The sequence below is a fragment of the Diadema setosum genome, chromosome 19 (genome assembly GCF_964275005.1).
Source record: "Diadema setosum chromosome 19, eeDiaSeto1, whole genome shotgun sequence".
NCBI lineage: Eukaryota > Metazoa > Echinodermata > Echinoidea > Diadematoida > Diadematidae > Diadema > Diadema setosum.
In genome coordinates this window covers 3,411,265-3,438,488 of record NC_092703.1, presented here as the reverse complement: position 1 = coordinate 3,438,488, position 27,224 = coordinate 3,411,265, and the positions used below count along the sequence as shown (strand labels likewise).

Genomic DNA, 27,224 nt, shown 5'->3' with positions numbered 1-27,224 from the left:
ACAATTATTGCAAAATGCCGGTTATTTGTCCGTTGCTCTAGCCGTCTTTCTCTGCACCTGTCTGTCTGTCTGTCTGCTATCCAGACCATTTGTATCTCATCTTCAAGGACAGGATGATGAAGGCGACGATGTGGTAGCCAGCTAGCTGGACGATGATGAGAATAAGATCCTTCGTAAAGGCATCCTACAAAGGAGCAGGGAAAAGAGACTAGGTTGGGACGGTATCAAGGTCAACTTAGAATGACACTTTCTAAGGATATGAAAAGCAATATTTCTTGGGAGTAATGATGGGCCATATATATTTGGTTTCAGTTTGTTATTCCGAAGGTTCATAATTCCGAAAATGACAAAAAGGTCCATTATTCCAAATGTTCGTCAATTCGAAAGTTCATAAAAATCGGGTTCGTTATTCGAAAGATTCCTTTTCGAAAATGAAATAGGGTTTATCGTTCCGAAGGTTCGTAAATCCGAAAATAAGGTTTGTAATGCCCTAAAGTTTGTTTAGTCAGTGTTTGTAAATATGCCTTTGTTCATTTTCTGATTTAAGAACGTTTGGAAGAACAAACCTTACTTCATTTTCGGACTAACGCCACAAATGTTCAGAGTAATGAACCCTATTTCATGTCTGTATAATTATATTAACGAGCTAGGAATAGGAATTCGACGTGTGGTTTTAGGGAAAAATGAGCCCTTGAAATAACGAACCTAATTTTCGGATTAACGACCCTTCAGAATAACGAACACCACCCCGAAAATTTACCCAAGGGAGCGTCTTCAGTGTTAGCAATGGTATTCCAGCGAGCCCTATACCATTATGTTTTATTCCTGCATTGACCATTGTTTGCAGGTGTCACATGGCTCAGAGAGATGTGGTGGCTTTAAGGGGAAAAATCCAGTCCAAATAAGTTAGTCTGATAAAAAAGAGTAAAGTCTAACAAGTTCAACGGTGAAAATTTGACTGAAATTGGAAGAAAAATAAGGAAGTTATGACATTTTGAAGTTTTGCTAATTTCTGCAAAACAGTTCTTGTACAGTGGATATGATATGCAAATGAGTGAGCTAACCATGTCATAACCTCACAATTTTATATTGATGGTGTGCAAAAAAAAAAAAAAAATGACGGAAATTCAATGTTTTTGTCAATGAAGTCTGATTATTCCTGGTTGAATAACTTCAGAATAGTGATCAGTGAGATATACCAGGATTTGTTTCTAAAAATATTGAACTGTAAAAAACGGCATTTCTAATAGACTTATGGTTTCCTATCCTACTGAAGAGTGATTGTAGACGATGTTATATGAAAGACACGGAGCTTCATCACCAACCTTGTTCAAGCCCCATCGGTACAGTACCGCGTCGCCAGTCCGTAAGCACGGCTGCTCGACGCAAACTGGTGAGGCAAGATAAAAGTAAGTCTGGATAATTCTTTCAATCGATTTTTATTTTTAGTTTTTGTCCGGACGCTGTGCTATTATGAAAAAAAGCATGAGACAAAGCTATCCTATGTATACTATTTTATTTTGCTTCTTCCATGAGAATTTCCGACACTGCGTATGAACAAAGTAATTCACATTCATGTTTAATGTAATCTTACACTGAGCTTAAAGCCGATTTCTATTTCAGAGGAATATAAGGTTACATTTTATCTCATCTGGTTACATCTTATTTCAACTGGGAACGCTTCGGCATAACGGTTTAATGTACAAAGAGGACATTCAATGAGTAACTCAAGACAAACGATTACCTACATAGTTGGGCCGACTTTAAGATATGAGACACATACTCCATTTTGACTCTCGTATACGATAAAGCAACAAACTAAGGATATCTCTTATTTTCTTTTTTTTCTACCCACCTATGTCGTTCACGCCACGCCACTGGTTTATAGACATCATTTCATATCCCCATGGCAACCAATTGATGTACAAAATTGGATCCAGGTATTGTGGTATGGAGCTAAGAGGGGTAGTAAGAAACAAAAAACAAAAAAGAACTCTTAATAAAATTCCATTGCAACAAATACCTTCATTGTACATTTGCCGTGAAAATACTGTGCATAGCAAACAATATCAGCAACATTGTTCAATGCGACAATTGAAAGAATGTCCTACTTGTTATAGTTAATATTGTAACATTTGGTACATGTAAGATATTATGGATTCAAACGTTTTAAGGTCATCAGAGTGGTTTGGGTCAATATATTGATAAAATCACGATATCAATACATGAGATCGACAAACAAAACCGTTTCAGGTAACTTGGAGGGGTAATGATTGAAGGATATAAAGCATAAAACCAAACGGATGACAAACATTTATGTGCAAAGTATATCTTAACATACAATAAAGGTATTGCGTACCATTGGGAGCAGTGATTTCAAAAATGTTCGAGTTATCCATAATATTTTGATGCATACGTGTATGTCAGTTGTATCACAAAACATCCTATCATATAAACGTTTTCCCAATAAAGCCTAAAAGATAGGGAGATATCAAAATTTTTCTCACATAACTGGGTGTAGACGATTCAGACTAGAAACACTTTTTATATAACTATCGTTCACATTTTGCATATTCAACAATACTTAACATGATTATACCGACTAACGTTTGAACATTGGATGTTTGTATCCCAAACTGAAATTCTAGAATTATTTTGAAGCACTAAAGCTGGGTTTTTGTTTCATCTGCAAATGGTAATTATTGCCTTTAATATAGGAAAGTTGAATTTACATCTATCACAGAGATATAACAAATAGTGTTCAAGAGAATAAAAAAAAATGAAGAAAACGTCTTGGCGAGAGAATTGCTACATTTCGATTAGTGTAATCTGTCACCAATGAAGGCCTACCTACATTGCAATTCCCACTATTCCAACTAAACACATGTCTTTGATTCGATACGAACCAGTGAAAAAATAAAAATCTGTCGTAGGAAGCAGGGGTCTGAATTCTCCTCAAATATTATGCAATCAGAAGGAAATCAGGATAGTCTTGATAAAATGCTGACGTAATAACTTGGGATGTAGATCCACCCTAATGAAAAGAACACAGTGTCCCACAGTGTGTTCACAGTGTGTTCACAATGCGTTCACATGGTCGACTATGGTCGACTATGTGAAAAATTTAACAGTGTGAAGATGATTTCACATTGTGGCTTGGTTTTCACAATGTTCACTTAGTAATGCTTTGTTTCACACTGTGAATATTGACCACTCACATTGTGTTCACACTGTTAAAACGCTCGACGTTAACAGTGTGAAGAGATTTCACACTGTGTTCACACTGTTTCACACTGTGTTTCTCACACTGTGGGACACTGTATTCTTTCCAGCAGGGCAGCATGACTCACTTGAGTAGACAAAAGTAGCCTCCAAGGACGTTTGAGAGGAAGACCAGTGGAATAGCCTGAGAAACCGTCTTACCTGTTGTCTCATATATGGACGATACCAGTGCAGCTGGGATATGATGAAGAAAAAAAAATACATTATACATTATGAAAACTTTATGAAGCATTCAGTTGCATTGAACTGCTACCTGTCGAGACTAATATATCTTGTGGTTTATCAAATATTAGGTTTGAAAGCCTTTCTGTACATGCAATTACTATAAGGTCCTCAATTGTTGTACATTCTTTTCAATACATAATGTTCTGTTTACCTTATTCTCTGTTGTCAAAAGAAGTGTAACTTATGTTTTGTCGGAAAATGAAATAAACTTTGAATTGAATTGAATTGAATTGCAATTCTAAAGAGAATAAAATTCTTGTTTTCGCGGCTAACAAAGGCTGCCTTGCCTTTTATTCAATCTGCATTACGACAAAAAAAAAAGGAAACCGGTCAACAATATGGTGAATTTCAACCAAATTATACTAAGTAGCCGAGGGTGTCTGCAGGAGTGTGTCCTATAAGTAAGGCCTACGTCGGATGTTTTTCGTCTTGCGTCGCTTGGTACTCACCGAATCCAACGTTAACAAGGAATATGATGATAAGGATACCCGTAGCAATGAAGAAAGCGGCTGGATCACGTCTAAGTCCCGTGACGAAGTACACCACTAAAACTGAGAGCACCATGAACAGAGCACCAATGATACTCTGCTCAATCCGAGATAAAAACATGGAATGAAAATTGTCATTGTCGAAAACATATCATAAGTCTTAATGACATTATCCTTAGCATCATATCCAGAATTGGACTTTGTTGAGTACCAACGTAGATGTAGATGTAGATGTAGATGTATAGATGTAGATCATCACATGTATTCCATTGATGGCGATTATTTCAAAAAGGAATGGCTATTAACAAATCAATAAATATCGTTACAATCCTGCCTAGAAACCCCCTCCCCCCCCCCCAAAAAAAAAAAAAAAAAAATGCAGTCCGACAGGATCTTGACCAATGGCAATCGGTTTAGTCTGACGTCATTTATCGTGTCGAAGGACTCGTCCTGGGAACACTTTGTTACGAAACTTCTCCCAACTTTACACCACTGAATACTAGCTTCCAGTAAATCTAATGTCCCCGGAGAAAGCTGAAAGTCATTGTAGAAAAACAAATTTTACACACACACACACACACACACACACGCACACTGTTTTTCCATTCAAATACTAGTGACTTAACCTGATATTAAAAGGGTTGTTGGAGGTAATGTCGGGGAAATGTCGGGGTAATGTCGGGGTAACGTCGGGTAATGTCGAAGTAATTACCCTAGCTGGCTAGGGTAGAATTCGGCAACAGTTACCGAGCATCAACGTCCGAGTAACATTTTGCAGGGACCGTTTCAACAGGCGGGATGGGGAAAAAATTTACCCGGACACCGTTGTCGCGGTATGAACAGCTCTCTTAAAAAGGGGCTTTAGAGCAAGCGATAACAACCTTCGTTACCAATAAATGCATAAAAATTGAATACGCAATTTGTATAGGCCTACTCTTTGCGAAGTTAAGAAAAAGCTCGGTTCATAGCTAGTGACTTAACCTGATATTAAAAGGGTTGTTGGAGGTAATGTCGGGGAAATGTCGGGGTAATGTCGGGGTAACGTCGGGTAATGTCGAAGTAATTACCCTAGCTGGCTAGGGTAGAATTCGGCAACAGTTACCGAGCATCAACGTCCGAGTAACATTTTGCAGGGACCGTTTCAACAGGCGGGATGGGGAAAAAATTTACCCGGACACCGTTGTCGCGGTATGAACAGCTCTCTTAAAAAGGGGCTTTAGAGCAAGCGATAACAACCTTCGTTACCAATAAATGCATAAAAATTGAATACGCAATTTGTATAGGCCTACTCTTTGCGAAGTTAAGAAAAAGCTCGGTTCATAGCTAGTCTTGACCTCAGTCTCACCTGAAGGAGGAAGGTGGTGACGTAGAACGCACTCAAGCGATACAAACCGTCACGGTGTTCTCGTATCACGAGGGGCAGCTCAGCTGGAAGAACCTGGTGCCAAGAACGAAGACCAGAGTTCTTTGTCACAATCATAACCTTTCTTCACTATCACTCTCCTCAAAATCAGCATACAATTGTAGTTACATTGACTAAATCATAAAAACACTATAAGTTTAGCGCTCTCAATTATTGAAGCAAATTGTAAATTTTGTTCATCTTTGCTAGAAAGTTAATTTTCAAGCCACATGTTAAAGTAAATCATAAAGATTACCACGGTTTCCGGATTGATAAGTCGGACTTACGGGAAAATCATTTCAATGATGATAACTTATCCTTCACGTGTTGCTGATGTCGAGGATTTGGCAGTGAACTCATATAGACTCCAGATTCTACGAACAACGCGACGATCAAGTCAGAGATGATCATGCAGTATATACCTTGGGAATCACGTTTCAACTTCTATTATCGGGAATAGTATCATACCATAGGGACAGAGTCGGGACTACACTTTTGATGCATCGGTTATATCGGGATTATAATGTTGACTTGGTGATAGTCTTGGGAGATCACCCTCAACTATCTGGTGGTACTATACACCCACAACTATCTGGTGGTACTTGGACAACACTAAAATATGGTATCCCATTAGTTTGTTTCAGTGACTTACTGATAAGATGAGCAGTGAGTTGAATATAATGAAGAAAGAGGAGAGGAAGAAGAGAAGACCCTGGATTCCGTTCGCCCTGGAGCTGGTGTAAGTAGGCGCAGGATGAAAATAGATCACCATCAGCAGGGCGCATGCGCACTGAATGATGAACACGATGTTGAGAAGACAAAAAATCAACCAATGTTAGGATGGTCTTTCTCCTCGTCCGATACTGTGAGGTGTACGCACTACATTATTCCTGATGCAACGACATTATATAGTATTTTCAGGAAAAAGGACGAGTGAAGAATAATAACACAGCGACGGAACCACACAGACAGTGAAAGATTTCTGTTATTGTGATACGTGTATCAATTTTAGAACCCGCTTGTATTTAGTTGCGATGTAGTTACAAGCTGGCGTGATTGATGTGCAACAGCATGATTGCTCTTCTTTGGTTAATGGAGCTTTTTATTATCATTACTTTAATTTGTTTTTTATTGCTATGCTTGCCTTTTTGCTACTGTTTTGTCGTTTGTTTTTGATCAGGGAACTTCAGCTGGAGCACGACTGTTTCCCGAGTTACTGAGTTTTCTCACTAAATATGAAACGTAACTAACGAGTAATTGCATATTACAGGTGATTGCATTACTCTATCTTCATTGGAAACAGAGAGTACAAAAAGAAAAATATAAAAAGCAGGGGACATTCATGTGGCAAACTCATGTGCGTCATCATTTCATAGCTTAAAGAATACAATCCCTCGTCAATTATTTCACGATGGTATAACTTTGGCAAACGGGTAGTCTGAAAGGGGTAGACTGCAAATATTAGCTGCAGTCAAGTAATCGAATAATTAAACGAGGATTAAATAAAATTCACTTTTGAAGTTCAAATAAGAATAGGTTAAGTATCAAGCTTAATACGAGGAATCATGTCCCAACAGAATAGCATTTACTTACAATTTCTCAACCTTTATTCAGAAAGTTTGCTTTCCACCCAAATGGCTTCTTACCGAGATTAGAAGGAAGCGAATGAGGATCAGTGTAGGATATCTCCAGATACCAACTGCACATCTCCAAAATAGATACACGAACTGACTCATCCAGGGCATCGGTTGACTTCTGTGGGTCATACAATAATCGCTATACAACATTATAAGGTTTCACATCAAAGTATCAATATCGTACTGAAAACTGCTTCCAACGAATACAGTGCACTCCCGTTACAAGGAAGTCTTCGGGACCGGCAGTTTTCTTTCGTTACATCGAAATTTCGTCAAACGCGAACAAATAAACAATAAACAAAAACACAGAGCTGATAATGTTGCAGCCTGAATTTTTGTTTCGTTGTAACAGGACGTTCGTTATAACGGGAGTGTACTGCACTTTAACTTTCTGTTCTTTGTATCATAGATTGTAAAGAATGACACAAACTCACTCTTTTCCGGTGAAAACTATAATTTGCCATTAATTATTAATACGTTCAATCATTCTCTAAAGCAGAAAGGTTATACATATTTAATAAAGGACGATATAGTAATAACATTTTCAGGTATTTGATAAGGAGATGGCGTGCGCTGCATGAGCAGTCAAAACATCACAAATAAGACCAGGGCACCGTTTCATGAAAGTTGTCAGCCCTGACAAGTCGTCAGTCTCTGACAACTTTAGTAAAATCCTTGGTTTTGATTGGATGAAAGCTCTGGAGTCTGACTGTTACCATGATGATTGTCAGAAACTGACAACTTGTCAGGGCTGATAATTTTCATGAAACGGTGCCCAGGGTTTCCCATGAGATTCGAGTCCACGCAAGGTGTGGCACTTTATCCTCAATGCAATGTCTGTCGTCGGGAGTCCATCTCAATTCTTTCGTAAAGAGTAGGCCTATTGAGAAATCCTGGTGTGAAGTGATCTGGTATACTCGGGTGGTAAGGCCTACCGGTAGCAGTCACTTTTTATACATTGACTTTTTGCTACCCTGGTATTTTATCCATTGAATTAATAACAAGGAGAAATAACAATGACTAAAAGGAATGGAGGAATACCACGTTTTACGTATATAATTTGAAAGCAAAAGTAAGATTTTAACCTATCGATCCATTTGGATTATAGCATTAGAAAAAGGAAATATAAATGTTTCTTTCACTCAAGTAATGTACAAGAGGACCCTGATGACCAAACAGAATTTAGAACAGTGCTCCATCTCTTGTTTATACAAACAGTTATTACACTGAGGACATTATTCTCCTGTTGTCCTTGTTCTATGGTAAAGAGTTTAATGTACCAAGAAGCTAACGTTGTAACCATTTACAACCCTTGTTTTGCCAGGGACCTCGGAAAATGTGCACAACACCGTGAGCTTTCTGTATCATTCGGAACCCAAAAGGAAGACAAGCTCCCTCTTTTAAGGTTACAACAATGTATCAGTAAAGAAGACTTGATTGTAGGACCCTACAATCTCTTTGATCAGTAATACAGCTAACCTCTATGTTACCAGTCCTGATGATGCGCGCACATGTTACTTTAATGCAAAGTGCTATGTTGCAAATGGCGCCTCTACGGCGTGACGGAACCTTGTACGGAGGCATTTGCACCCGAGTGCTTTCTATTTAAACTTTGATGGTGTGGCGCCAGGACTGGTGTCACTTGCGTAATATTGCGTAGCATCTCGCGCGCATGATCTATCCACGCCGATGAAATTATGTTGGGTGACTCAAATCCATTGTACATGGTACGGCCCGGGTTTAATAAGTATGACTATTACAAACATAACATACTCACTCGACTCTCTGACGACATTATTAGGAAAGTTTACTTTTATCTCTGCCGTTTACCTTCCAGTGTAGTTTTCGTCCAGTAAAAAGCTCTGCAGAGAGAGAAAGAGAGAGAGAGAGGGAGGGAAATACGGTGATATCATGCTTACCGTATGGATACTCAAAATTATTATCAATTCCATTCGCGTCCTTCACAGAAATTACGCATCGATAGCCATTTTGTGTTTAAGCAGCTGATTTGCAAGAATATTAGGTTGTTGTTGCCATGGCCGCTAGTTTGCAATGGAATTGACAAAATTGGAATTCTCGCTCGTGATAAGATAAAGTCCCCAAACACCACATCACAACTAAGTTATTAAAATTCCTATCAAATACATCATCACCATTATGCTGTCATCATAGATACAATGATCCAAATCATAAACTATCTTTGGTCTTTAAGCCGTGGACTCCCGGCGCGGCTGTATTACCCGAACTCGTCAATAACCACCCGTTTGCAACCCACTCCCTGCACAAACGATTTCTTATGCATTATACATGTACCATGTATCTCTATAAGTCACACAACTTGGCTAGATAATTATTGCAGTTTCTTTCACTTATTATCAATTCAACCTTCACCATCATGTCAGTTTGTGACCATAGTTTTTGATGAGAACGTCCTATTGAGCATCAACACAACAATGATTTGAATAAAGTCTATTTATTGCGGTTTCTTCTTCACATTTTGTTTCTTGCGATCCCAGCTGTAACGTAATACTATGATATCAATCGAATAATGTATTCTACAATAATCTTCAAGGTGATTATCATCTGACCGATTGATGTAAAGATACACGTATTGTAAAATTATTGTACATTCGTATTTTGTATAAATCCGGAAGGTAATCACTACCTCATAAGATTATTGTAAGGTGCTATCACGACTATAGTTCCAATGGTGAAATGATATTTTACTGTTAAGTGTTATTCACTTACTGTGTCAAAGATGAAGTACACCTGTATAGCATATATTAATGGGCAGCATGGTTGCCAGTAATTGACAGAAGCATACTTGGAATGTACAGTAATTTACTGCCGATAGCACTTACAGTAACTTACTGTAAAATAAAACTACAGTAAATTACTGTGCAACAGAGTTGCCAGTAAATTACTTTAATTTCTAGTGTAAAGGTACTTAATGTGTAGTTATGGAAATGTAACATCATTTGCAGGAGCAACATTTCGTATCTACATTAATGATTTAAGCCTCACGTCTTCATCGCTTGACTTCGTGTATTCAGCCTTCAACCTCTGGGTCACAACGGATGCCTGTCTGCTGCCCTCATACGCCCGTGCGACAGCCTGTGTCAGAAGACATGGACATGGAAGAGGAGTTAGGACAAAAAGAAGAAGGTATCTTACTATTATGTATAAACCAATCGACATAGCTCGTATTATCAATTGAAGTACATGCACATTGTTATAGGAATCATTACCAAAACGAGAAACCACCATTTTTACAATAACTAGGCTTAGAGTTGGCTACAGTCAGAGAGTTGGCGGGCAGTATTTTGGTTTTATACATGAAGTGTTTGTTTCATAGTAGATTCCCAATTAACGATACGGTTCTAATGCATTTGTAATGTACTTTCCTGAACGAATATGATATGATATATCGCAAAAGGGTGCACCAAGAGTCACTTACAGAGATTCGCTCGTGGCACGCGCTCTCAAAACCGGGCTTGATCGCCAGGAGATCGATGAGATAGTCCGCTGGTGAAAAGGTGTCCGGGCACGTGTAGCCTAGTTCAGAGAAATATGCCACTGCATCCTGGCGGGGGCCAAAGTACACGCAATTCCCGTCCGCCATGAGAAATAGTCTGGGCCACGAGAGATTGGTTACAGTGGAAGATGTGGCAAAGAGTGAACTACAGTAAAATCTGTCTTAGCGACCATCTGTCTATAGCGGTCACCTGCCCTATACGACCACTAAAAACAATTCCTTTCGGCCACTTTTTTCGTCTCCCTTGGGTGGTCGTTATATAGACAGGTTTGACTGTATAATGGATTTCACGATGGGCAAAATATACATGACTAAATTAACCAAATTCGAATAGGATTCATCAGGAACAAAGCCCTGGAATAAAGTGGCACAACATTTGAACAGACAGAAAATCTTTCCAAGAGACTTTGCATGGACTTATTGATACAGTACATATCGTCAATGTAACACTGTTGATTGGCTTTAGTGCAAGAATAACTTTCTTAATTTTGTACTAAAAACATGAGATAATCTCAGCTCTTTGTGACCGAAGTTGAAACATTTCATCCTCAAGTATATGGGCCCATTTTTCTTTTCTTTTTTCATATTCAAGGATCAAAGTCACAATACTGATTTTTTTTGTTAGTTAATGTACATCCTTACTCGTCGAACATACTGAAGACTTGTGAAGAAGGCTGGTGGATGGTACAAATGATGTTATAACCCAGTTCAGCCAGAGAGCGTAGACTCTCTACAAGTCGCTGTGCGACGAAGGAGTCGAGTCCGGTTGTCGGTTCGTCGAGAATCAGCAGACGGCGCTCGCCAAAAAGCTAGTAAGGAGAATATTGCGTTACAAACGAATAAAAAACAAACAAACAAAGAAACAAACAAACAAAACGAACGCCCATCATGCATCGCGATGGTATAGTATTGGTGGAGATGAGGATTAGGCTTTTAACTTTTTGCAAGATACCAAAAAAAAAAAAAACAATTATGAAACTAGTTATACCAAGGAGGTATACTAGTTCACTATGTACCTCCTTGGTTATACAGAGCATACCATTCTAAGAGGTATTCAAAGTTTATTGGATGAAGAAAATTGGTTTTGGATTGGCTGAGATAATTATCCAAAAACGAAGTAAAACAAAACGATCCTATAATAAAAGGTGGGTCCCACCTTTCATTAGTATTACTCTTTTTTGGATATCTCAGCTATTTCAAAAACCAATTTTCATCAAACAAACATTGAATCCCTCTTAATAAGATTTACATGGTCTTTCATATTTCATAAGAGGTTTCTCATTATCTCACACACAAAAAAAGAAGTTAGAAACCTGAAGGTAGATCTCAACCAAAACTATAATGCCATCTCTTTAACAATCTAAAATTACAAATCAACAAGTTCCGTGTCTAAACACTCCCCACTATATGAGAAACCTGGTGCCCCCTTACCACTCCAATGTACAATTTTCTGATTTCGAAAAATGTATTTGTGATTGAAAGTCGAATAAATAATAATAATAATAATAATAATAATAAATGATTGATATATATGTGCCTCCTTATCCCACAAAGTCGCCCATCAGATTTCAAGTGCTATGAAAGGAATGACGGAATTTTCATTTTTTACGAAAAAGGCACAATGGTCACCCATTCTGTAAATCGTAGACAAAACAGGATACACATTCGAATTTATGGTTGGCTTTATGAGAATTTACCTCAGATATTTGTAATTCAGTACGTGTAAATGAAGTACAATTTGTAGAACATGTAAGTTATTGGTTTGATGAAATTTTAATAGACATAGCATTAAAAAGTTACGAATTTAAAGCAGCTTCCACAACTGTCACATTTTGTAGATCTAGAAACGCTCATGAGGGGCGTCAAATGTTATCATAACAATAAACTCGAAAAGCACAACTGAACAACATAAAATGCAAGTCGTTAAATCGCATTATTTGGTAATCAATCGGGAATAAACAAATCGTCAAAAAAATCGAGAAAAGCATGAGAACATTGTCCTTTGATCTTATATTTAGCAGCCCTCAGTTGTAACTGATAAGAATCATGTAAAAAGATATTCTATATAGTCATTATCTATGATGATGAATGTAATATACCCCATTGAGTGACTAGTGTCATCATATGCAATGAACTTTATGTTAGCGTGCAATGTCGTATACCACCTTCCCTATGTCTTAATTTGTATTTAAATCTACAGGTCAATCAAAGTCTTGCGAAATCACACTATGTAATTGCTTCTGCTGATGTGACTGGGTCTTCACTTCAGAAAAGTCAGGAATACATTTGATGACAATGACACCTATAAGTGTATACATGGTATATGTTTCAAATGTGCTTGATTATACAATTTTCCTATCTTTTTTTGCACCCACTAAACTGCAGCCCAAAAGTATGATACGTTTGTTTCCTTCGTGATGTCATCATGACGTGTATGGCCGTTAACGGGGGCATTTCATAACGCATTTTGTCCGACAAATTACTGTGTCGGACAAATTTGCTCTCAGCCAATCAGATGCAAGGATTTCAGTAGCTTTAACATCTTGTCAGACGCAGACGAAATATCTGACAAAACGCTTCATGAAATGCCCCCAGGATCCCCAGCTAACAAAGGCAAGACAGGTTTCATGCAATACTATTCCACACCTTTCTTACCGTAGTAAGAGGTAATAGTTACTTACTCAGTTCTGGACCATTTTCTGCAGAGCTGTGGAGAGCATAACTGAAAGGCTCTGAACTGTCCTAACTGTCACGTGACTGTCTTGATGATACTTTGAGCAATAGCCAACGTATCGGCGCATCATATCAGGAATGTTGATGCTTATCTTCAGCAGACATTATCATTAACCAGATCATGAAAGACAAGATCACTCAGGGGGGCGGCTTAGGTGTAGAAACAAAACACTGAGTATAAGAATGATTACAAAGCAGGTATGACTAACATTACAAAATAGAAAACGTTCTGAAATAAATAACACTATTCTAGAAGATTTGTGATTGTAGACCAATGTCATATCAGAAGAAGTCAATATAGAATGGTGTCAGGGAATCTGCCAAGATCGAAGTAAAGTCAGTGGACCCGTAGTAATCGCAAAAAAAAAAAAAAAAAAAAAAAGTAGATGACAGCGCTCACATTCCCCTGCATCGATAGACAATCGATATGTATCGATGACATACCTTACATGCAACGGAGACGCGTTTTCGCTCACTCCCCGAGATTCGTGCGGGTCCTACGTCGATGAGGGAGTCAGCGCAATCCAGTAAGGAAAACTGAAGATAAACAGAATTGATTTATATTTGCATACGACACAGCACTGCAACAACAATATTCCGATTCCAAAGCCAGTCATGAATAACTCTAACATCCATTGAAAAAAAAAAAAAAATGTTGAATCGCCATCACCGGTGTTAATACACTACATCACTCAGGAGACAATGCAATAGCACACAGAGGAATATTAATGTGTGTCTGAAAATGTTCTGAAATACAAATCGATATTTTGCCAATGAAACCAGCAATGAGGCTTCACATGAGGAATAAGATTCCCACAAGTTAGTACGGACAGGTTAAAAACATATTTGGAAAGTTGTTTTTTTTTTTCTATTCAGCAATTCTTTTTAATAGCCTTATAAGTGGATTAACAGCATGTATTATTTTTCCTTCTTTTATTTCCGAAATCATTATCATAATCACTTGCAAGTTAGAAGGAGAATAGGGTATGATGTAACATATTTACATAATCAGAGTTTAAAGAATTGTCATTAGAGCATAATTAAACGGATCACTGGCGTGAATTTAGAAAGTTAGTTCAAATCAAATTTCGTGGTTTAGATTTTGTTCACGGAGTAAAAGAAGTAGCTGCGCGTCCAGGGCACATTCACTATCGATCGAGGTCTGTTGGCGAACACATGCGTCCGGCCCATTTAGGCAGTCGGAATGTGCTATACTTCAACAATTTTTTTATGTAAACGTCAACATTCATTTTACCTGGGTTAGAAGTTCGTCGACCTTATTGATTATGTCTTGAGGTGAGAGACGTTTATACATCGTCATCGTAGCCTTTGGAATAAATAGATACAGCATGCGAGATAAGTTATGATATAATAGTGATCGCGTTATTCAATTTACGTTAATTTCATTTACGATGCATAATTATCATGATATAACAAACAGCTGTGGTTTCGTAATATAATGAATTCTCGCTGGAAATGGGAAAATTACAAAAAAAAAAGACAAAGTGAATGACAGGTGTGTGTTGAATATTATTTCAGTGTTTACAGTATTTTCAACTAGAAATATCACTGCGATTAATGAATACTCCCGCCAAATACTGAGGGTGTTAGCTCGATCCACAATATATTCATATGATTTCATTCAAACAGTGCTGTTACAATGGCAATGCATTGTTTGACATTGATGAAAGATTAAGCTAACACACCTATACTAAAGTATACTCTAGCAGTCACAGGTAAAAGATTTCAAGTAAAATGCTCAGAACTGAGGAAATTATTTGCGCGTTCAACAATATCTTTGTACCGTGTTATTGAAAGAATGTTGTTAACATGGCAACACATAATTCGACATTGACGAAAAATATGTTTTACAGGTTTACATTCTATAGTGGTCACGTGTATCAAATTTTAAGACAAATACTCAAAAACTGTTGGAGTTACCTCAATCCACAATATTTTGTATGATTTTCATTCCAAACAAAAAGTTACGACAACACATGGTTCTACATTGATAAAAGATAAAGATTGCACATGTATCAGTGATCACATTTTGTCAGATATCAAGTCAAATGCTCAAAAACTGATGGGAGTTATTAGGGCCTAAATTGTGGAGTTAATCCACAATATTTTTGTATGATTTTCATTTAAAAACAGTTACCATGGCAACTCATGAGTTGCCATTGACGATTTTCTTTTTTTTCACATGTTTACAGTGCTTCTTCACACTAAAGTATTATGGCGATCATAATTCTGTCTCCAAGTCCAACTCAATTTCAAAGTCCAATTTCAAAAGTTGAGAGTAAATCCATTCACAAAAGCTTGCATAATTTGTATATAAACTGCTGCTGCCATGATAACACATTCCTTGACATTCAAAAGAAAAGGTGTCTTGTACAACTACACACATGTACCGAATTTTGATTGAATTGCTTTGAAACTCAGAGTTGTAGTTCGATCCACGACATTTTAATATCATTTTCATGAAAATTAGTCGTTACCTCAGCCACGCATCACTCAATACTGAAGAAAAGGTGTCTCGCACAATACATCTACCCATGATAGCGGTCACACAGCGTCATGCCAAAGTTTAGGTCAATTGCACAAAAAATGACGGAGTAGTTTGATCCACAAGACTCGCAACTGACCGACCGACAGATCGACCGCCCCACCGACCGACTGACCGCCTAACCGCCGTCCAGTCGACATCGGGGGGGGGGATTTCTATCCATCCCGTTATCTCACCGGGGTTATAAAAAGGATTGTGAAATAAGTGTTATTGGCTTTTATAGTTAACTGTCAATAACCGAAAATTATCGCAACATTTTAGAAGAAACTTCGATCTTTACTTCTGTTGGCAAATCATAACAGCAACAACTTAACTGGGAAGAAACCAATTTTATTGCTCGTTCCAGACTAACAGGATTAGGCATAAAGTTCTTTCTGTCGCACTCACCTCAATAAAGCTATTAATACCCTAAAAGACAAGACTCTGCACTTGTCATACTCACAGAAAACATCAGATATTCACTGACTGTCAACGTTGGTGGCAGTATATCATTCTGTTGAACGTAGCCAATCAATTCCTCGGCTGTCGAGCCCAGTTCGGCGACAGGGTGTCCGTTTAACAACACCGTGCCTTTCACTTCCAGCCCGGAGGTTCCTCGGTTGGTCAACACGTTCAGCAACGTGGTCTTTCCTGCCCCGCTAGTCGATTACGGGAGAAAATGGAATGGTAATCACTATACTGTAAATTAGAATATGCACACACTTAACAGAGGCCGCGGAACTGGGGGCCATCCCCCCCCCCCCCCTACACACACACACACAAAATCTGTCGTACTACTACCTACTGTACAACGTCGATCAGTTTTCTGACATATTCGAAATCCATCTTATTAGATTACACAAGAGACGGTTCCTGAAAACCACAAAACTTTCCCGAAGCTTGCATGAAACTTAAAAGAATGGTATAATTTTGGTTGACGCCTAGCTTCAGGTTTCTAACTTTTTTTGGGGGGGGGGGGAGGGCGTGAGAAAATGAGAAACATCTTATTAAATATGAAAGAGCATGTAATTTCAAGAGCAATTCAATGTTCATTTGATGAAAATTGATTTTGAAATGGCTGTCATATCCAAAACAAGCAATATTTATATAAGGTGGGACCCGCCTTTTATTAGGATCTCTTTGTTATACTCCTCAGCCATTTCAAAACAGATTTTTATCAAATAAGTGGTGTCTCAGTTTCTTGCAAAAAGTTAAAAGCTCAGTCCTCATCCCCACAAATATTTTACCATCCCTTCAATTGCTAGACAGATGTATTCCTGTGAAAATGAATGGAATTTTTTTTTTGTACAAGCGAATGAAATAGTTATTTGCATTATGTGTACTGTTAATTAGTCCTTACAAATACCCAATGAATTTGACTTCGCTAGTGAATATAATGGTTTATTACCATCACATATAATTGCCTGAACTTTGTAGTAAGTAGGGGGCAATTGAAAATTCCATAAAAAATGAAGTATATATCATCACCTTTATATTGGTATCTTAAAAATCTTCCAATTTACCTTGCTCCCATTAATGCCATTAGCTGCCCCGGACCGGACACTCCAGATACTGATAAGAGAAGAAAATGAGAATCCTTATATTTTGTAACTTTTGATTTGACAAACCTCCAAGAAAAAAAAAGAAGGAAGACAACAACAACTATCAAACAAACACACAAAAGCAAGATAATGTTTGAAAAGGATGAGCAAAGGGCTGTCGATGTTAAGTTTTTAATATATTATATCATATACATGAAGACAATTGTAATACAATCTTTCGGAATGAAGTGACTGCGAAGTGGGACGACAATTTGCTGTAGCAAATGGTTCGTTAAGAAAATGTGTTTCGAATGATGAGAGGTCATCGATGATAAGAATCTGTATGTTCTGAATTCTTTAAGATTTTTCTCTTTTTTGGGGGGATGTCTTAAAAGACGTAGTTTCCAATCTTCTCCTCTGGAATGGCACCGTTGCAACTGTGAGATGATATAATCAAAATTTTGTTTTGTTTTGCTTTGTTTTGTTTTGTTTTGTTTTTCCATTTGTTTGTTTGTTTCCTTGATTTGTATTCTCCTTTTCTTTGGTAGGTACGTTTCTTTTGCTTGTTTCTGTTTTGTTGTTGTTGTTGTTGTTGTTGTTGTTGCGGGAGGGGGTTCTGTTTTTTGGAGGGTGTTTTAGTTTTTGTGGTTTTTTTTTTTGGGGGGGGAAGGGCGGATTTGGGTGTTGTTTTTTTTTTTTTAATCGGGCATTACTGCTATCTACACTTTATGGTGACTTTATGCAACATCGCTATCTCCAAAATGATTTCTGTAAGCCACAACTTCTCTTCAACTTGGAAGGGGGAGAAACCTCGCCCACATCGTTTAAATTCATTCACCATGTACGGTCGAATGTGCTCATATCATTTCCACTGATTTCGGTAAATCTATCGTACTGTCAGGTGACTTTCCCTGGGGCATAGTGCTTTACATTAATTGTGAGAGGTAATAACAAGCAGAGTGTCTGATTAATGTGCTTCGGTTAAGTTAATTCATTCTTATATGATTTGTACAGAGTATGTTTCCTTGGTATATAGGTGAGTCCCAATGGATTGAATGTCATCAATTCGTATAGTGGTGGTTATTATATACAATCCCTGTATGTGCCGTGCAAGTTTGTAGGTGAAATGCTTTTTTGTTCTATTCAATTCAGTTTTACTATTTTTTGCTCATCAAACAGTCCGAAGAGTAACAACGTGAGTTTTATATACATTTAAATCCCAGTCAGGTTCTTATGTATATACCGAATGTATACAGCTTGCGGGATTAGCAGTGTTTTTTGTTTGATTCCTTCACTTCAGTAAATTTAAAAAGAAGGGATCTCACACGATGGGATTCTCGTTTCATATCAGAATCCACGATAGCTGAAATACTCAGACGACCATTTCCATTTCATCTCATTTGAGTTATTGTTAACTAAAAAGAATGTGAAACGCATTTGTTGCAAGAAAAAGCTATTCGTATTATAACCCAATCACATTACTTGTCGCAAACTTCTGCATTGTTCCAAAAATGAATACATTACCAATTCAAGATAATACTCTGCTTTCAAACAGGAATCTCTGTTTATGCAACATTATTTATTCGGTGCATTACCAACCCCCATATACAACAATGTTCACATCTCAACAGCAGTATTCATTCTAATAATACAAGAAACCAACAAAATTTTCGCCCTCCCCTCTACCGAACCGAATTAGCCGAGTCAACATTTTTTTTTTTATATCAAGGTCCCATTTTGTAGAATGATTTACCAAAGGAACTGAAAAACTGCAAGTCATTGCCGCATTTCAGAAAGAATTTAGGACGCACTTTCGTACTTAATAACAACATAGTTTTGTATATTCTGGCAGTATTTCACTCTTTTCCTTTTTTTCCTTCTTCAGCCTGTTTTGATTGTGTACCGTTTTTGTCCTATTTATTGTGTACCTATATAAGTTGAAAAAGTCTTGTATTTACTTTGGTGGCTATTCCCAACCAGCCTGAAAGACCTTAATTGGTCCCCTACAATAAATTTGTTTATACAATGACTTGAAATGTAATGATTGTTGGTTTTAATGTGGAAATAAATGAAATGAAATGATGGTATTTTTCTTGAAGAACTAACATAGACATCTCACAGGTATCCTTCCATTACAATTCACCAAATCAGTAGAACAAACTCGTAAAAACAATCAGTAAGCGATATAAAATCACGACATCGACTTGTCACGGTGTATAGCCCACCAGCACAATGATATCGAATCTACCGTCGGTCGGAAGCAAAGAAGTTATGTAATACGTATACGAAGCTGCTTGACCTCACTACACACTCTTCCTCAATACAAGCGCACGAGAAGATGTACGTTCTTTCTATATGTTATACCCTATAATCATTGCAGTTTTCACATCAACATACTGTTATTTTGTTTTGCATAGAAAATATTCTCGCGATGCATCATTTCACGTTTCTATAAGCGCGTTATGTAAAATTTTAAAGAGGCTAACTATAATGATAATCAGTATACCGGGCACTCGTTGATGCGCTTTGTAAGCGAAACGCTTTTTTTCTCAATTCAATTCAGTTTTAGTGTATAGCCCACCAGCACAAAGATATCGAATCTGCCGTCGGTCGAAAGCAAAGAAGTTATGTAATACGTATGCGAAACTGCTTGACCTCACACTCTTCCTCAATACAAGCGCACGAGAAGAAGTACATGTACGTTATTCTTATGTTATACCATATCATTGCAGTTTTCACATCAACATACTGTTATTTTGTTTGGCATAGAAAATATTCTCTTATATTCTAATAATAATCAGTATACCGGGCAATCGTTGATGCGCTTTGTAAGCGAAACGCTTTTTTGTTCAATTCATTTCAGTTTTAGTGTATAGCCCACCAGCACAATGATATCGAATCTGCCGTCGGTCGACAGCAAAGAAGTTATGTAATACGTATACGAAACTGCTTGACCTCACACTCTTCCTCAATACAAGCGCACGAGAAGAAGTACGTTATTCTTATGTTATACCATATCATTGCAGTTTTCACATCAACCTACTGTTATTTTGTTTTGCATAGAAAATATTCTCTTATATTCTAATAATAATCAGTATACCGGGCAATGATGCGCCATACAATTCCACATGACAAAATGTGCTCAAGGAGTTTAGCAGCAGTAGGAAAGTGAATTTTAAAATACAAAAATAATTACACACGCATGAACATAAAAATAAATGAAACAATAATGATGAAAAAAAAACAACCATAATGTGCATTTTGTATACTCGAAAGCGGTTACGAACAAATCAGTCATGAGTGCAACTTTTCAAAAAAAGTTAACATTCGAAGTGCAACTGATAGCTTGATTCAACTGATTCAACTGTTAACGTACGTCTGGATAGCATTGGTGGTTCAACAGTGTTCTGATTTCAACGTTTGATCTCAAAATATATCCATTGCATTTTCTTTAGATTTCGTTAAAATTGCCTTATGTAATGTATCAAATCATTGGTGCTTGAAGCGGAAAATCCCTCTGCAGTTAGGCAATCGTGATACATCCCGTTTTCATTCACACCCAGACTTTCAACCATTTCAAGCCTAATCAATAAAATCCGTACTTTCTCTCTTCCGAAATAAAGATACTTTGATGGATTCATCGATCATGCCCCCTCCTGCACGAAGATAAAAATAAACATAGAGAAGTGAGAAAAAAAATCACACGGTCAAATAGAATAATTCGTAAGGAACACAAAACATAATATTGTTTCGTACACAATCATTCTGCGATATTTGGATACACTGCCCTATGGGTTGCGGCGTCATAGAATCGATGTAAGTTATAGTCGTGAGAAATCGACGAGTTTGCATACGTCATCGCCATGTAGGGTTAGTTTTGGCGCGTTACCTCTTTGTAATTACGATTGACAGCTTTTGTTTTCACGTTCGTATTTTGCTCATGATCTATACTATTTCACGCTATTTGCAAATATTCACAGAAAATGTTAAATACGATATGATCTTACTATTTCACGCTATTTGCAATCATCACACCCATATCCCATTTTTATGACATTGTCTGTCCGTGCATGATACGATACGAAATAATTATATTCAATGTATAAACGCTGCCATAGGTCTACAATACAACTTTATCAATACAGTCGCGGCAGAATTCAAACCATACGTTCAAGACTATGGGCTGAATGCATAAAACAAGCAATTGCTTGTAAGCAATTGCTTCAAGTAAAAGCACAAGCTCGTCTAACAAAAGGTCTAGCTCAAGCAATTGCTTAAATCCATATGCATAACCTTTTGCTTATGCTAATACCTTTTGCTTGTCCCGCACAAGCAATTGCTTGCGTTTTCAACAAAAGGGACGTCACGCCTGTGCGAACACAAGAACAAAGGCCAGTGTGGCAGCATGTATTTGAAAGGGCATGTCTGTGTCCTGACATAGCAGAAGAGCTATGAAATGCACACACAGACACATACACACACATCTATACACACACACACGTATTACTGGCTGATTCCCATCACTGCAGCTTACAGTAGCCCAGATCTGCCAGATCGCACGCGGAGAGAGGTCTCCTTGCTCTCCACCGAAGTGAGACATCCTACCTGTTTTTCATCAAATTTTGCGTGCTAACCACTGGACATTCCCGTTGTTGAAATGAAAAATTTCTTACTCTACTTAAGAGTAATTTCTTGTAGATTTATACCACTCCTTCACAATTGTTGTCTTTCTTCCATGAATATGAAAATGATACTTAAAAGGGAACGTCCCAGATAAGCAAAAGCTCAAGCTCATTTTACAGAGCTTGGAAAATCGTAAGCAATTGCTAGCAAGAACTAGCAAAAGGTATGTTTTATGCATACGTTTTTAAGCAAATGCTTGCTTTCGAAGCAATTGCTTGCGGACAGCAAGCAATTGCTTGTACACGTACTTGCTAGCAAGAGCTTCTGCTCGCAAGCAATTGCTTGTTTTTATGCATACGGATTCGAGTAAAAGGCTAGCACAAGCAATTGCTAGCGTTTATGCATCCGGCCCAATGTACAGGTATATAAAAACGACAGAGAACAAGCAAGGAGCTTCTCAACGATGTGAGTGCATTGACGGATGACCAATATTGTCCATTCTCGTTCTTACGCGTAAAGGAATCGGGGGCATCGACGCGGAAGGAACGGGTTAAGGTATAGTGTAATATAGACCTATAGATATATATGTTATTGGTATATCTCGGGTTAATTTTTAGTACCTTTGTAATATAGACCTAGATATATAATGTTATTGCTATATCTCTGATAAATTTTAGTACATTTGTAATACTAATTCTTAAACCAAGTACATGCGTCTCTACCATGTTTCTCGTATATCACTTGTGTTACCAATAAAAGAAGATAAAGAACGGAAATCAATGTAACTCGGTCGCTATTTGTTTTATAGACATAGCTCGCTTGTATAACCGATACAGAGGAAAGTGATTTAAAAAAAAAATGTCGAGTTTTCGCTGCCTTGTAGCTAAGCTGTATAAAATAGTCATATCTAGTCATTACAAGCATAGAATCATTAAAACTTACTAATTCGATAGATTTATTATCGATGATATATTCTAACTGTGTTTACAATGCTTTCAAACCTAACATAATTATACCACACGTATTAACATATGAAGTAGAAAATAAAGAGGAAAATAAAGAAATGTAAAAGAACGCCATTCCAAACTATTCGTTGTATATATCATACTCCTCATTCATTCAGAAAAAAAATAAAGAAATACCAACGAACTTCTCTACCTCGATGTTTGATGTATATTTCACGCATGTCCACCATTAAGAAGAAAAAAAGAATAAGAAAATAAAGAAGAAAACAAAGAAATATGAAAGAGCCCCTTATATCCAACGACTCTTTTCTTCACAACCCTTGTCCTGTACGTGTAACTAATTAGTCTCGTAGTCTTAAGATCAATCGTTTTTTACGACCAATCACACCACATTCCAATCCACTCCCCATCGCACACAAAACAAAAAACACGCCCACATCAACCACACATTACGCCACGCACACACGCACACAACGCACACAACGCAACACCAAAACCGGTACTAACACATTCATGTACAATCTTCACACGGTCCTCACCATCCGAATCCAAACCACATCACACGTTATAACATACAACCGTCACCAAGACATTTTCACAACCACATCACACGTTATAACATACAACCGTCACCAAGACATTTTCACCCATTCACTCAACACATCACCAAAAAAAATTCTAAGTTCCACCATATCTCGGACTTAGAAAAATATCAACATCACATCACACGTTATAACATAGGACCGTCACCGAAAATTTCGGCCAATTTCTTAACTACAGCGTCTATGGAGAAATTCTAAGTCCAACTTTAACACAGGGCCCATGGAAAACGAACACCCCCGATTAGCCTACAACACGCGATTTCCCAAAGGGCGTCGCCATTTAGACTGCTATAACTACTCACTGCGACTTCCCGAGTTGCTCTTTGGTGGATCGAATCACCTAATCTCCTTTTAGAGTAGTATCTAAAACTAGAAACACACTCGTAGAGCGCAGACCTCCGCCTATAGCAACTCATTTCCACCCACCTTAGTTATTTTCACGTTATATTGTAGTCATACATTCATTGTTATCATTCTGCATTTTAAATCTTTTGACCATCAGAATATACCCTTTGCTTTTGGAAGCAAACTTAGATCAATACTAATTTAGCTTTTCACAAAATCCTTCAAAAAGTTAACAAAAAATCTGGATCCAGACAGTGGTGCGGATCACTACAAAATTGGTGTGATTTGTTTTTAGTGACATTATCAACTTTCCCTGAAAATCTCGTCCAAAACCGGTCATAACTCTTGAAGTTAACAAACAAACAAACCAACGCTGGCCAAAACATAAACTCCTATAGTTTGGAGGAGGTAAACGATAAGAAAAAGAAAACTACAAAACCATTATCCTAGTTCGTCAGGCATCGAGGCTAAAGTTTATATTCCCCATCGCCAATATTTACCTAGTTGTTACAAAGGAGAACCGTTAGGCCCTAAAACTGTGACTATAGAGCTGTGAGACACGCGGGTACAGGCCTAACCACGTGACGTCAGGAGACGGCACTTCTGTCTCGCACGCTCATCTTTTCTCGCTGTAAATCTCGAAAGATACAGTGGACTCCCATTATAACGAAGTCCTAATTCGTTATAATCGAACAAATAAACAAAAAAAAAAAAGAGCGAATAATAATGCGGCCTGAATTTTTTACTTCGTTGTAATCAGAACTTTGTTATAACCGTGTTCGTTATGACCGGTGGTGCACTGTATAAATCTAATGACTAAAATGTGAGAAATGGGCGCGGCAAAGTGAGTCCGTCGTTAGCCTGCCTCCCTTGCAATCAAATGAACGCAGGATTCCAATCCAGTGTGTGTAGCTGAGCCTTTTCGATGCAATTAACTAGACAATTAACTTTGATATTTAATTAACTTTGATATTAATTAGCCCGATGTAAGGTTTCCTCTATCTTTCTTCTTTGCCTTCCGTTACAAATTCCATGTTTCTTGTGTAATGCATTGCAATTAATCTATGTTGATCTCAGGCTGACTATAAAATCATTTTGATGTATCAGAAGTTACTATTTATTTGCAATATCATATAGCATTTGTCAAGGGATCATTTTCAATAGGCCTATAATTATCATTTTGTGCTTCTAATGATTACGCCACCATCACACTTGATATCAGATATTTATGCAAATTTTGTAAATTAGATTTAGTGTTTAAAGCTCAAGTAGATAAAATAAACTACATGCATTAATGTGAAAGTCAGTTTGAATGTAATGATTTTGAATGTTGTAGATTTTACCTTCTTTTGTAAGGGGCAAAACAATCTATTCCTTGGATAGGGAAAAAAAAGAAAAAAGGTGGACCTGTAAAGGAGAGGCACAAACGATGACAGGGTGCAAACCCGTTGTAATGGCCTTCTACACTTTACATACAGGAAAACGGTCGAGGAACACCGAACTCTCTTGATTTGTCCCACACTACTGACAGTTGTCAGCGAACAGTATATAAAAACCAGACATGTGGTGCCATATACAAGAAGAAGCAGATAATAGATGTATTATGCTAAATCTTGTAACCTCGGCTAATTAGTTGTGCTGGTATCGGACCTGCATACAGTCACTATAAGAACAACCCCCTCCCCTTCAACACACCCGCACATTCAGACATCTGTGATAAGAACTCATTGCTACTTCTAAGCACAACGATAATGAAAATTAGTATGCTAGCTTCTACACAATGAGCTATGTCAGAGGAGCCTGCCGTTATCAACACTCCAGTACTGTCTGTAACCCAGTTTGTTTGCATTTACATCAAGAAAGAAGAATACGTTATCAATTTTCGTGTCCCAAGGATGTAAACGCCAAGTTGAAATCAGAGCATTAGCTACAGTCATGATTGCGTTAAACAATAAGCTTGAGTATCTAGCAGTCCTAAAACCTGTTAGACCCTACGTCCAATTAGTTGTAACATCTTTCACATCTTTTTCGTTGTTTTTTTTTTTTCGTTTTCGTTTCGATTATTTATTTCCATTTCAAATAAAAAACACAACGAATACAATGCATACAATACACTTCCTGTAATCAACTCTTTCTTACAATCTGAAATTACGCCTCTGATTAAAGTCGAAGTGAAATGTGAAATAAACAGAGAACTTGAAATCTTTAATCATTACAGAGTCAGACACAATCATTAGGGATGGTTGCGGTTCGTTACTTCGAAGGTTTGTTACTCCAGAGATCTTTTATTCCGAAGGATTAGTAAGCAGAATATGAAGTAAGGTTCGTTACTCCAGAGATTTTTTTTTTTTTTTGAAGGTTTAATAATCAGAATATGAAGGTTTGTTATTCCGGAGGTTAATTAATCCGACAATGAAAAAAAAGAAGGGTTCGTTTTTCCGAAGTTTCGTAAATCCGAGAATGAAATAAGGTTCGTTATTCCGAAGATTTGTTAGTACGCACATCTTCTCCCCCCCCCCCTTTTTTTTTTTTTTTTTTTTTTTTTTTGATTAAGAAACCTTAATTCATTTTCGGATTAATAAACCTTCGGAATAACAAATATTACCCTATTTGGGACAAGTGTTGGTCTACATTATCATACGCCCTACCTTCTTTCAGAATACGCGTTGGCGGAGGTGAAGGGCGCCCTCGTAATTTGTCAATGGGACCTCGCTTGGGATCAAAGGTCACGGTGATGTCACTCCAGGCGAGTGTCAATCGCCGGTCGACAGGAATGGAACTCAAGCTGCTGTGGTATGCCATTGACCTGAAGAGAAAAGCACACGATATGTAAAAGCCAGTTAAGCCTCTTGGAAAAAACAAAACAAAACAAAAAACAAAAACAAAACCAAAAGGAATAATTGAGTCCAAATAAAATATAAATACAGAAACGGGTTAATATATACCAGTAGAACGCATAATGAAGGTCGAGGAAAATTGAACGATCCATTTAAAGGATATATTTTAGCATTTTTGGTTAAATCCTTATACCGGTTTGCAGCTCGTGATGTCACAACATGGAAGTATGTAACATAGATAATAGATATTAATAAAAGTGGATTCCGCATATTTTCATTTTTAGAGCACAATGAAAGACCACTTGACTTACCGCCTTCTGAAGGCAGGGGAAATGATTGTGTCAGGAGCAAGTTGAGAAAATAAAGTGAACTATGGAAGCAGAAACCCGTCAAAACGGCACTACCCGCGATGTCGCAGTTCATATATTATGTCATAACTTCCGTTTTTGACAAGACGTTAATTA

General features: G+C 37.5%; 1 protein-coding gene across 1 annotated transcript; it reads right to left on the bottom strand.

Annotated features, from left to right (window-relative positions):
* Positions 1-76: 76 nt before the first annotated feature.
* On the bottom strand, positions 77-26,725 carry LOC140242899 (protein white-like). The gene is made up of 17 exons (XM_072322646.1): positions 26,572-26,725; positions 17,371-17,419; positions 16,311-16,506; positions 14,558-14,629; positions 13,747-13,839; positions 11,212-11,378; positions 10,492-10,666; positions 10,059-10,148; positions 8,865-8,896; positions 7,044-7,152; positions 6,050-6,187; positions 5,341-5,433; positions 3,957-4,092; positions 3,351-3,456; positions 1,856-1,956; positions 1,326-1,390; positions 77-184 (listed from the first exon to the last, which is right to left on the bottom strand). The coding sequence occupies exons 1-17, from the start codon at positions 26,723-26,725 to the stop codon at positions 77-79; spliced, it is 1,884 nt and encodes a 627-aa protein (XP_072178747.1).
* Positions 26,726-27,224: the final 499 nt, after the last annotated feature.

Coding starts and splice junctions, on each gene's coding strand:
- LOC140242899 (XM_072322646.1), bottom strand. CDS start 26,725: ATGGCATACCACAGCAGCTTGAGTTCCATTCCTGTCGACCGGCGATTG. Junction 17,420..26,571: donor AACGCGTATTCTGAAAGAAG/GTAGGGCGTATG, acceptor TTCTCTTATCAG/TATCTGGAGTGTCCGGTCCG. Junction 1,391..1,855: donor GCGTGGCGTGAACGACATAG/GTGGGTAGAAAA, acceptor TTGCCTCACCAG/TTTGCGTCGAGCAGCCGTGC.